The sequence below is a fragment of the Orcinus orca genome, chromosome 6, assembly GCF_937001465.1.
Source record: "Orcinus orca chromosome 6, mOrcOrc1.1, whole genome shotgun sequence".
Lineage (NCBI taxonomy): Eukaryota > Metazoa > Chordata > Mammalia > Artiodactyla > Delphinidae > Orcinus > Orcinus orca.
The window spans coordinates 84,299,362-84,312,198 of record NC_064564.1 but is presented as its reverse complement, the minus strand read 5'-3'; the positions used below and the strand labels follow the sequence as shown (position 1 = coordinate 84,312,198).

General features: G+C 46.4%; 1 protein-coding gene across 1 annotated transcript; it reads right to left on the bottom strand.

The window, feature by feature from the left end:
- Window positions 1-231: 231 nt before the first annotated feature.
- LOC101280903 (olfactory receptor 13C7-like) lies at window positions 232-2,230 on the bottom strand. The gene has a single exon (XM_004271525.3). It carries the CDS (start codon window positions 1,512-1,514, stop codon window positions 540-542), a length of 975 nt encoding a protein of 324 aa, XP_004271573.1. The 5' UTR covers window positions 1,515-2,230; the 3' UTR covers window positions 232-539.
- Window positions 2,231-12,837: the final 10,607 nt, after the last annotated feature.

The following is a 12,837-nucleotide window of genomic DNA, read 5'->3' as shown; positions in this document are numbered from 1 at the left end:
GGAGGAGGGCCAGTTTACTTCTTAGTCTTACTCACATGGTACACAACATGAATCTTGGGAGACTCCCTTCTCTACACTGGGTTCCCACTTCCCCAGGAGGACTGAGGAGTTTGGAGATCATGTGTTCTGGCAGCGTGGAATTCCATGACAGTCACTCAGATAGGTGTTTCTTTCTTTTTTTTTTAATTTAAATTTCTTTTAAAAAATTAATTTTTATTGGAGTATAGTTGCTTTACAATGTTGTGTTAGTTTCTTCTGTACAGCAAAGTGAATCAGCTATACATATACATATATCCACTCTTTTTTGGGTTTCTTTCCCATTTAGGTCACCGCAGAACACTGAATAGAGTTCCCTGTGCTATACAGTAGGTTCTCATTAGTTATCTATTTTATACATGGTATCAATAGTGTATATATGTCAATCCCAATCGCCCAATTCAGCCCACCTTCCCCCCTTTCCCCCTTGGTATCCATACGTTTGTTCTCTACATCTGTGTCTCTATTTCTGCTTTGCAAATAAGATCATCTATACTATTTTTCTAGATATACAAGGCAACATTACTCAGGTGTTTCTGACATACAAAGGTCTTCACAGAAGCCTTTACATCTTTGTTCCTTAGGCTGTAGATGATGGGGTTGAGCATGGCAGTCACCACCCCATAGAAGAGGCAGATGAGCTTGCCTGAAAGGTCCTGTTTATCTGTCCCCAGTGGGTCCTTAGACTTGGGCTTGGCATACATAAAGACAATGGTCCCATAGAATATGATCACAACTGTGAGGTGGGCAGAGCAGGTGGAGAAGGTCTTTTTCCTCCCCTCTGCTGAGGGGATCCTTAGGATGGTAGCAATGATGAAGACATAGGAGAAAAAGATGAACAGAACTGGGATGCCCAGGAAGATAATAACTGTTATCCTCAGACTGGTCACATTGATGGAGATGTCAGCACAGGCCAACTTCAGGACAGCCAGGATCTCACAGGTGAAGTGGTTGATGACATTGTCCCCACAGAAGGGCAGCTTCACAGCCTGGGATGTCTGAACTACAGAGTTGGTGATACCAGCTGCCCAGGAGCCAGCAGCCATGGGCACGTAGGCAGCCTTGCTCATGACCACAGAGTACCTCAGGGGGTTGCAGATGGCCACGGAGCGATCAAACGCCGTCATGCCCAGAAGCACACACTCTGTGGCCCCAATGGCAAAGGAGAGAAACATTTGCCCAAAACAAGCTGAGAAGGAGATGGTTTTCCTGGGGGTCAGGAAGCTGTCAAGGATGAGGGGGACTGAGGAGGTTGTGTAGCAGATGTCCAGGAAGGAGAGGTTCCTCACGAAGAAGTACATGGGCTTGTGTAGGCGGGAGTCCAGGATGGTCACCAGGATGAGGACCCCGTTGCCCAGCAGGGTCACCAGGTACATGAGCAGGATGAGCACAAAGAACGTTTTCTCCAGCCTTGGGTGGGCTGAGAGGCCCAGGAGAATGAACCCCACCAGGGGGGAGGTCTGACTGGACCTCTCCATGGTGCCTCCAATCTATCACCTGAAGGAAGTCTCTGAGGTCAATCTCAGCACTCTCTGACTCCCAAAGTGCCTGGGCAGCAGGGCAAAAATCTTCACCCTGCTGAGCAACTGGAGAAGAGCTCTGACAATTCTGTCATGTCTAAGGGGTTCTAGAAAAAATATAGTAGAGATCAGTATTTAACTTGTTTTCAGTAAGAATGAAGAGTTAATGTGGATTAACTCATCTGCAGGTGACAATTTTTAAAACTGGGCAAATGATTTTTTTAAAATAAATTTATTTATTTATTTATTTTAATTTTTTTTGGCTGCCTTGGGTCTTCGTTGCTGCACGCAGGCTTCCTCTGGTTGCAGCGAGTGGGGGTTACTCTTTGTTGTGGTGCACGGGCTTCTCATTGCAGTGGCTTCTCTTTTTGCGAAGCATGGGCTTTAGGTGCGTGGGCTTCAGTAGTTGTGGCACACGGGCTCAGAAGTTGTGGCTCACAGGCTCTAGAGCACAGAAAACCAGGCAAATGATTTAAAATATCTGTGTAGGGCTTCCCTGGTGGCGCAGTGGTTGAGAGTCCACCTGCCGATGCAGGGGACTCGGGTTCGTGCCCTGGTCCGGGAAGATCCCACGTGCCGCGAAGCGGCTGGGCGCGTGAGCCATGGCCGCTGAGCCTGCGCGTCCGGAGCCTGTGCTCTGCGGTGGGAGAGGCCACAACGGTGAGAGGCCCGCGTACCGCGCAAAAAAAAAAAAAAAAAAAAAAAATCTGTGTAAAGCACTAGTGAGGTAAATAATACAACAAAGAATCATAGGGTCATAACTCTGGGGGAAAAAAGGAATTCAAAGAAGTATATCCAGCATTTGAGGCTATGTTTCAACTAGGGCATTTGCAGCTTCTGGAGGTGGCCACTGAAAGGCCAAGAAGCACTACGCATAGCCTCCTGGAGGTGGGAACAGGTTTTGAAGTGCAAGGCCCACTGTGAATGGCTCCTAACTAAACCTCCTCCCTTTGGTAGGGAACCCAAAGGGCAGCACCACAGGAATGAGTGAATCAGAAAGAAACATGCATTTACAAGTGCTGTAGCTCAGCTTCAAATCAAGCCCTGAAATTGGATTGAGATGGTCCCAAATTTTTGATGCTCCCAAATACCTGACAGAAGCAAACATAAATCTACCTTGAAGGAAGGCAATATCACCCAGTCTCTAAATCATGTCTACAAGTAATTTTGCAAATACAACATCCGGCACACATTGAAAAAGAATAAGGCACACAGGAGACAAGATGACATAAATGAAAACCAAGAGGAAAAAAAAGAAAATCAAGCCTCTTCTCTTAGGGGGAGGTGGGAGCCTGCAGTTCCTCTTCCCTGGTGTTGCCTGTTGAGAGAATTAACCCAGACACAGCGCCAAGGTCTTAACCTCCGGTTGATCCTTTTGTACATTTGGGGTTCAAGTGAGCCTCTTGTGCACTGTGGCCAAGTTGAGGGAGAGTTTGACTGAATGTCCCTTCTTTTCTTCATTCTCCATCTGCCTCACCAGAGGCCCTGGCTTCTCCCTAAGACTGTTCACAGAGCCCTGAGTCCTGCTCGGTCAGGCCTTCTTTCTGGGAAGCTTGAATCTCTCCTCAGACTTCTAAGAGCTCCCCAAACTAGGATGTATTCTGGACCAGTGAAAAACTGTAGGTGACACTGAGGATGTTGGGCATTTGGTTTTATTTGCTCTGTATCGAAAATATTCATGAACTTCCCAGATCTCCATCTGTTCAACTGCTCTCAGTCATCCAGCCCCTGCCTCAACTATACGGGGGCACTTCCTGCCTGGGGAGCTCTGAGACACTCCTCTGGCAGTGCTCAGCACTGTAGTTGTGACCAAGTCAGTGCCACAATAATTCAATTCAGGTGGACATATTTATTGAGCATCTGTGCTGAGCCAGGCATAATTCTAGGTGCTGGGATCACAGCAAAGACAGTCACAGCCCGTAACCTCAAAGAGCTCAAAATCTAGTAGAGGAAACAGTCATGCAAATGGTCACACACACAAGTGATTATATCATCCTCATCCTTATCAACCCAAACGATCGCTCTGATGCTACTGACAACAGGCCTTAGGATCTATTTCACAATCTGCTCTCTTTCCAATGTGCAAAGCCCCTTGCTGCATTCCTCACAGTCCTCTGGCCTGCATTTGGCTCCCTGAATGACGTGGGGTGCTGTACTTCCTGGCAAGGCTCACTGCACTTTGAAGTAGTTCCCCTTTGATACTGAGCCAAAATCTGCTCCTTTGCAACATTAATCCCTCTTCCACAGACAGCCCTCCAAGTGTCTAGAAATAGCTTGGCTTCAGCATGAAGATAAACAAGAGTCCATCTCCCTTTTCCTCCCAGGGCCTTAAAACAGATATATCTCTCACACGGGCAAATGTGCCAGCCAGGAACTGACTACAAAGGCTGGTCAGCACTGACAACGGCCCCCAGCTTGAGGATGGCTCACATGCCGCCCTGCTAGGTGGATGTGTGTGCTGGCGCAGTAAATGAGTCCCAGGCTGGGGTTTCACTCTACGTCAGCCAGCCCTCCAACCTCTCCCCAAAACCTGGATCCTGTGAAGAAGATATTCCCGCCATGTCATCACCACGAGATCCAGAATCGTGGCTCGTTATTGTCGCTGGACTTTGGATTCTTAACCACAAAACAAGAAACAGCACCACCCCACACACCAGTCTCAATCAAGAAGAGACAACTGTGTGAGAAGAAGGTTAGGACTGCGGGGTCCCAGGCAAGACCTTTCCCCTCGGCACAAAGTGGGGTGAGGGCAGAGGACCTCAGAGACATTTGAGGTTTGATGGGTCTATCTGACTCTGTGAGAATAACATCATATCAGTGAAAGGGCTTTCCACCTCCCCTTTTCAACTCCATTCCATTACAATCAAGTCTGACGGCCAAAATGCAGCTGCATGAACGAAACTTTTGGTGTGATCAAATCCTGTGCTTACCTTTATAAGAGACATGGTGAGCAAGAAGGATCTGCTTCCTAAGAGTTGGGAAGAGGTCACATGTCAGAAATAGCGATACCAAGTGGGAAACATCAGGGTGAGGGCTCGGAATGTGTGACAGGTGAAGGGTCCAGCCAGTCCTCTGCCCTCCACCTGTCTCCTGTGTTCAGGGTGCAATCTCCAAAGAACTGGCCATCGCCCTTAGAAGATCATTTAAATTTCAGTCTGTTCTTCAGGACCATTTTAGTCCCTGAAGTCATTTAAAGTTTGGAAAGTGAGTTGACTCAGTTTAGAAACTTTGTATCCTTCTGGGATTGCATCTCCAAGATCCAATTGTGTTGAAGGCACTGGAGGAAGTTTACTGCCTGCTTCCTTTCTCCCTCCCTCCTTTTCTCCCTCCCTCCCTTCTTTCTCTCTGAACATCATAATCCCATTAACAGAGTCCAGCAGCCTGCTGGTCAGAACATGACTCACTCAGACGCCAAGTCTTTTCTCCTGTGCTGTAGTCAAGCCTCATTACCCCAAGTCTGTGCTTACGCAGTGGTTTTTAGGGGTCTATATTCTCCTCTGGATTTTCAACTTGTTGGATTAGGGCCCTTGAAATAACCTGCCGTGTTCTTCCTGAATCCTCACTTGGCATCCATCTAAGTCACTGTCCTTTCAGCAACCTATCATCTGCACACGTGCTCCCAGACCTTACGGTAGTCACGGACAGAATGTGACCCAGAACAGGGATGGGTCCAGAAAATGGGCACCCTCCTTTATCCAGCAAACGATTATTAAGTGTGTACTACGTAGAAGGCAGAAATGTGCCGAGAACCAAGATCTAGAGACAGGAATGTGAAAAGAAAGCTACCAAACAAGGAAGGAAGTGCAGGCCAGGGAGAATGCCCACGCTGATGTGGCAGCCCAGAGGAGGCAGGGGCCAGACCTCCTGGAGGAGGTGAGCCAAGGTCCGTGGTGTGCTGGCGCTGGCTCGCAATTGTGCACATCTCTTCCCAACTCCGATTCAGTGACTTTGTTGGTAGCTTGAAATGGGCCATCCTGCCATCATCAAAAAATCTAGAAACAATAAATGCTGGAGAGGGTGTGAAGAAAAGGGAACACTCTTGCACTATTGGTGGGAATGTGAATTGGTTCAGCCACTATGGAGAAAAGTATGGAGGTTCCTTAAAAAACTACAAATAGAACTACCATATGACCCAGCAATCCCACTACTGGGCATATACCCTGAGAAAACCAAAATTCAAAAAGAGTCATGTACCAAAATGTTCATTGCAGCTCTATTTACAATAGCCTGGAGATGGAAACAACCTAAGTGCCCATCATTGGATGAATGGATAAAGAAGATGTGGCACATATATACAATGGAATATTACTCAGCCATAAAAAGAAACAAAATTGAGCTATTTGTAATGAGGTGGATAGACCTAGAGTCTGTCATACAGAGTGAAGTAAGTCAGAAAGAAAAAGACAAATATCGTATGCTAACACATATATATGGAATTTAAGAAAAAAAATGTCATGAAGAACCTAGGGGTAAGACAGGAATAAAGACACAGACCTACTGGAGAACGGACTTGAGGATATGGGGAGGGGGAAGGTTGAGCTGTGACAGGGCGAGAGAGAGGCATGGACATATATACACTAACAAATGTAAGGTAGATAGCTAGTGGGAAGCAGCCGCATGGCACAGGGATATCGGCTCCATGCTTTGTGACCGCCTGGAGGGGTGGGATAGGGAGGGTGGGAGGGAGGGAGATGCAAGAGGGAAGAGATATGGGAACATATGCATATGTATAACTGATTCACTTTGTTATAAAGCAGAAACTAACACACCATTGTAAAACAATTATATCCCAATAAAGATGTTAAAAAAAAAAAAGAAATGGGCCATCCTGGGAGTGTTTATATCACAGAAATCATCAAATGCTCCAGATCAGGGCTTTTTTTGACTTGGAGATGGCAGTCATTAAATATTCACCAGCACACCACTGGAATGGAGGAATGTCAATCTGCCCAATGAAGGGGAGTGGGTAATCATCCCAGGCAGAGGGGGCTGCATAACCAAAGACACAAATGAGAAAGAGCCCCAGGAGTGAGGAGTGACCAGCAGTGCAGTGTTGCTGGAGCACAAAGGGGCTGCTGATGGGGAGGAAGGCAGGGCTGGACCCAAGTTGATCTTTTGGGACATCCTGAGGAGTTAGGACTTTCTCCTGTAGGGGATGAGAAGGCACTTAGAAATTTTAAGTAAAGGTCCGACATGATGAAATTTGCATCTTAGATCGATCCTTCTGGGCACAATGTCGAGGCAAGACTGGGGGCAGGAGGACAAGGTCTAAAAAGACAGGGAAGCACTTCAGGCAAACAAAGATAAGAACATTGACTGGGGAGTGACTGCGTGGTGAAGATGGGGAGATTCAAGAAAGGTTTGGTAAGTACAAAATATAATAGTAGATTTTGGTTGGATATAGCAGGGGGGAAAGAGGATAGAATCAATATTTCTAGCTCAAGTGATGGCTGGGTGATGGTGACACCACCAAAGTGGAGAATATCAACCAAGTTTTTGGTTTTTGGGGAGAAGATGAATTCATTTTGGAGTACAGTGTGTGTGAGGAACTTCCAGCTAGAGATGGGGGAGATGTCTGAGCTGGAGACTCATCAACTTATCCATCACTTAGGGAGAGTGGCTGGAACCCTGCAGATGCTAGCACTGCTCTGCTGTCTGTAGATACAAGTCTAACTGTACTGCCACGGAAGATTGTTGGGGGCCCCCTGAAATGCAAATTCATAACATCTACATGGTTTCCTTGACCTCTGGGTCACTAGGGACCCACCCACTCTGTCGTGAGAACCCTCTGAGCAAGTGGATTCTGAGGATAGGAACCAGGTTCGCTGCTTGCAGAGGAGAGAGTAAGGCCACAGAGACCAGTGACCCAGAGGAGGTCAGCAGGGGTGTGGACAGTCAAGGGTCAAAAGTCAAGAGTTAGGGGAAAGCAAGGACTGGAAGAGCAGTTGTCTCCAGAGCAGAGGAATTACAGGCAGCTGTTCTGATCCTGCATAAAAAAACACCCTCCTTCCTCCTGGATTCCTTAGAAGGAATAACTGGGACCCCAATCCTAGGAAAAGTCTAGATAGACCAGTGCTTCTCAGACAGTAGCATGCATCAGAATCACCTAGAGGAATTGTTAAAACACAGACTGAAGACACATAGGCACACACGCACACACATATAGGTGCATGTGCAGGCTGCTGGGCCCCACCCACAGAGATTGATTTAGTAGGTCCCGGGAAAGGCCCAGGAATCTGCATTAACAAGTTCCCAGGTGATGCCGACGCTGCCCTCTGTCACACTGAGTAGCCCAGGGTTAGGCTTCTTACTAACTCAGTGTGTAGGGTCTCAGGGCATTGAAATTTGAGGTATTGCAGAAGATGCTTCTCCTCATTATTCCTCATTGTCTAGGGAAGGCTCGGACAGACCAGCCAAGGGAATACTGGGTTTTAATCGGCCAAGAGAAAGCTTTGTGTGTCAGAAATCTCCTTTCTACGAGTGTGTTTGTGTGTATGTGTGTAAATGTGAGTTTGCCATAGATAATTGGACCAAAGGGGTAGTCTGAACTCCACCAACCCCAGCATTTCCTGGGAGGCATCTGTTTATTGTGGCTTTCTAAGGACAAATGTGGACGTGACACCCCACGAGATTCATAAGGTCTGTAACCAGATCCCTGATCAAAACACTTTGAGATTCTGTTGGGAGTCATGAGTAACAGCACATTCTCTGTAAAGGTGGAAAAGAACCACCACCATTTTGAGATAATACCAGGGCTGGAATCAGGTGCTATAAAGGTCAGAGAGACAGAACTTCCCTGAAGAGGGAGAAGGGAAGGGGTGGAAGGGAGAGGGACCAAAGCACTGCCCCTTCATGGAGGGGAGCCCACTCATGCAGCAAGCACTCAGGGGAGAGGTAAGTGTATAATTTCTCATGTCTGAACGCTGGATCGTCTAGACAGTATTTGCCTGATTCGCTGCTTCGTTCCAGGAAGCATCACAGTCTCTTTCTGAGGTCCCTTACATTGTTTCCATGCTCTGTACCACGAGGCGCCCTGGCCACAGGACTCACCTGACTGACCAGTGGACCCCTGTCCCAGGGGCAGTCAGCATATGGGCTGTCTGGTGGCTGATACTGGATGATGAGTAACCAAACCCCTTAGTTCTGTCTCTTACGAGCTTGAACTCAAAACACCAGGACAGAGTCAGCAGCTGGTGTAAGGAAGGAAGAACAGGAAGGAGAAACCAGAGTAACACAAAGAAAGCGGGTAGTGAGGAGAGGCCTGGCCTGTGGGAGCTGAAGCTGAGTCACAGGGACAGTCCCTGTGACACACCCGGGGCAGTCCCCCCTGGAGTTGGGGGACAGAGAGTTCTGCCACAGAGGGACCAGCAGGAGCCACTCAGATCCTGATTGACAGTCCAGTGCCTGTTCAACCATGAGGCCCGACTGTGCCACTGTCCCCCATGAACCCCAAGACATCCCCTAAGCCTTGAGGAAGCCCAAGCGTGAAGGAGGGGGAGGCTCCTGGCATTTAGAGAGCAGAGGTCAAAGATGCTAGACATCCCAAATACGAGTCACTGCAGCCCAGCGAAGGAGGGTCCTTCCACCCGCTTACATCCAAGTATCCCTCATACCTACTTCATGGGGCTTGGGGAGCATTAGATAAGATTAAGAAAACAGTTGTAAATTAATGGCAACCCATATTAATATTAATACCTCACCATTATCTCAAATACAACAAATCAAACTGGCCGTAAACTCCCTCAATCACAGAAACTGTCTCTTAGTCATATCTCTATTTCTAGTAACCAGCCTGGAGCTGGGCACAAAGATGTAGGGAAACTGTACACAGAAATGTCAGAGACAACGCTGTAGCCACCCTACCTCCACCAGCCCAGACAGGCTCTCCTCCTAACTTCCTCCAGGTTTTTCTTCCCGTTCACAAGATCTGGGAATTTACCCATTGTTCATTTTCCTGTCTTCTGCATGTCCCACCCCAGATCTATCTCTAAATCCTATCATTTCTTCCTCCTAAACATCTCCCAAGGCCACTCTCTCCTCCATCCCTGTTATTGTCACCCTGGGCTAGTTCTGCCTGCTCCTCCCGTGACCAGCCCCCTGGACAGCTTTGTGACATTCTCAGTCTTGCCTCAGTCTCTGGATGTTCCCACTCTGCTGGACATTCTCTGAAGGCAAAGACTCACTTCTGGCCATCGTGTCGCCCACTCACCCCTACCCTTTGGTACCTGGCACAAGGCCTGGCACACATGACATGTTTGTAGCATAGGGATTGTTCAGAGTGGAGGGCAGGCTGTTGGGGGAGAGAGAGGGTGAGGGAGGCGGGGGGAAGAAAGAGAGAGAAAGAGAGAGAGAGAGAGAGAGAGAGAGAGCGAGAGCGCACCCTGGGTCACCCAGTGGAGGGGAGGAGATGCCTAGGTGGCCAGGAATCTGTCCAAAGTTCCCAGGAATGTTTGAATTCACTGAGGCCCAGCTCTTTTTCCCTTCGAGGCTCTTTTTAGGGCCAATGACAGAGCCAACTGTTGGCTCTTGGACCAATTGTGATCAAAGCCTGGGAGAACTCTGATTATCTGGCTAGAGAACATTCTAAGCTGAGGTTTCCATTCCTAGTGAGAGGGGAGTTTTGGGTAGACTTCACAACATTGTCTAATTGGATCTATGAGGTGAAGTCTAAATTCTGAGCCTCTCACCAAACTTTAAATTGCTTCTGGGATAGGGCCTGGCCCCAAAGCAACCCAGCTCTAAACTCCTGAGAGAGTCATCGTGGGACCTTCTGGAGAGCAGTATGGAGCACAGAGAAGGGGGTACTGGCCCAGGGCTTGGGCAAGGCTTGCCCGCCCACCCTGCAGCGCCATCTCCTCCGGGCTGGGGTACCGGGCTGAGTCTCAGCCTTGAGAGTCAGCCCTCGCTTCCTTGTCTCATTGAGCCCCAAGGGCAGGCAAGGACACTGTGAGTAGCTGTAGCTTCTGTGCACTGCAAGCTGTGGCTGCACTTTGGAGCCCTCTACACCCAGAAGACAGTCACTTCTCCTGGCCCCTGGTAAACTGGCAAGCAACAGACCCAGCCTATATGGGACCCTGGGTACCGCCGGGTGACCTCTACAGCTAGTTCTTCACCAGCTGGGAGGAAAAAAGAGTCTGATGCAAAGAGGGCTGAGCATAGAGGAGGCAGGGAGGAGGGGTGAGGGAACAAGGCAACTGTTTCCAAAAGCTCTGAAGGTTGCTGTTGTAGCAAGGGAGCAGATGTGTTTTGCATGAGCCCAGGAGGCTGATTTAGGACCAGTGGAGGAAGGGATAAGTTAGAAAAGGGCACATATCAGGTCCCTGAAGAACTCTAATTAACAGCCCAGACTTCCCGACAACAACACTGGAGGCTGTGAGCACTCCCACCATTATTCAAAATGTTCAAACAGAAGCCAAGAAATCACCTCCTGAAGACAGGACCCCTGTAACAACAGGTGGGTTAGAGAAGAGGACCTGATGGGTTTAATATCTGAAGATTCTGCCAAGCTTTAAATTCTGTACTCCCTGACAGTAAAGCAACCTTTCTCTAAAATTGATTCTGCGTCCCTTAATTCCTGACATCCTGAGATAACCTCTTTTGGACACTGTATCATTACCAAGTAGAAAAGAAGCACCCCTTCTTCAGGTCCACGTGCAATTCACAAACCTCTCTTGGCCTCAGTTTCTCTACCTTTAAACCAGAGATGGTTTAATGGCATCAGTGATTCCCAAGACTGGTGTACATCAGAGGTACACGGAGAGCATTTATTTAAAAGAGAAAACCAAAACACTGATCTTTAAGACCATCTGCAAAGGTAGGACCCAGCAATCTGAACTTTTTTTCATTTTCTTACACTATATTTTCAATTTTTTTGGTTTACAATTTCTTCCTCTAATTCTTTTTCTCCTTTTTCTTTTTTTTTTTTTTACTGAACTATAGATTTACAATATTGTGTTAGTTTCAGGTGTATAGAAAAGTGATTCAGATATATATATATATATGTATATATATGTCTATGAATATATATGTGTGTATGTGTATATATATATATTCTTTTTCAGATTCTTTACTGTTACAGATTATTACAAGATACTGAATATAGTTCCCTGTGCTATAAAGTAAATCCTTGTTATTTATCTGTTTTATATATAGTAGTATATATCTGTTAATCTCATATTCCTAATCTATCGCTCCCCCTCCCCCACTTTTCCCCTTTGGTAACCATAAATTTGTTTTCTATGTCTGTGAGTCTGTTTCTGTTTTGTAAATAAGTTCATTTGTATTATTTTTAGATTCCACATATAAGTGATATCATATAATATTTGTTTTTCTCTGTCTGACATACTTCACTTAGTATGAAAATCTCTAGGTCCATCCATGTTGTTGCAAATGGCAATACTTCATTCTTTTTTATGGCTGAGTAATATTCCATTCTATATATGTACCACATCTTCTTTACCCATTCATCTGTTGATGAACACCTGGGTTGCTTCCATGTCTTGGCTATTGTAAATAATGCTCCTATTAACACTGGGGTGCATGAATCTTTTCAAATTACAGTTTTCATCTTTTCCATATTTATGCCCAGGAGTGAGATTACTGGATCATATAGCAACTCTATTTGTAGTTTTTTAAGGAATCTCCATACTGTTCTCCATAGTGGCTGTACCAAGTTACATTCCCACCAACAGTGTAGGAGGGTTCCCTTTCCTCCACACCCTCTCTGGCATTTATTATTTGTAGACTTTTTGATCATGGTCATTCTGACTGGTGTGAGGAGATACCTCATTGTAGTTGTGATTTGCATTTCTCTAATGATTAGTCATGTTGAGCATCCTTTCACGTGTTTGTTGGCAACCTGTATATCTTCTTTGGAGAAATGTCTGTTTAGGTCTTCTGCCCATTTTTGGATTGGGTTGTTTGTTTTTCTGATATTGAGCTGCACAAGCTGCTTGTAAATTCTGCAGATTAATCCTTTGTCAGCTGCTTCATTTGCAAATATTTTCTCCCATTCTGATGGTTGTCTTTTCGGCTTGTTTATGGTTTCCTTTGCTGTGCAAAAGCTTTTAAGTTTCATTAGGTCCCATTTGTTTATTTTGTTTTATCTCCATTTCTCTAGGAGGTGGGTCAAAAAGGATCTTGCTGTGATTTATGTCATAGAGTGTTCTGCCCATGTTTTCCTCTAAGAGTTTTATAGTGTATGGCCTTACATTTAGGTTTTTAATCCATTTTGAGTTTATTTTTGTGTATGGTGTTAGGGAGTGTTCTAATTTCATTCTTT

Bases quoted from the DNA above. Each gene is read 5' to 3' on its own strand.
- LOC101280903 (XM_004271525.3), bottom strand. From the start codon at position 1,514: ATGGAGAGGTCCAGTCAGACCTCCCCCCTGGTGGGGTTCATTCTCCTG.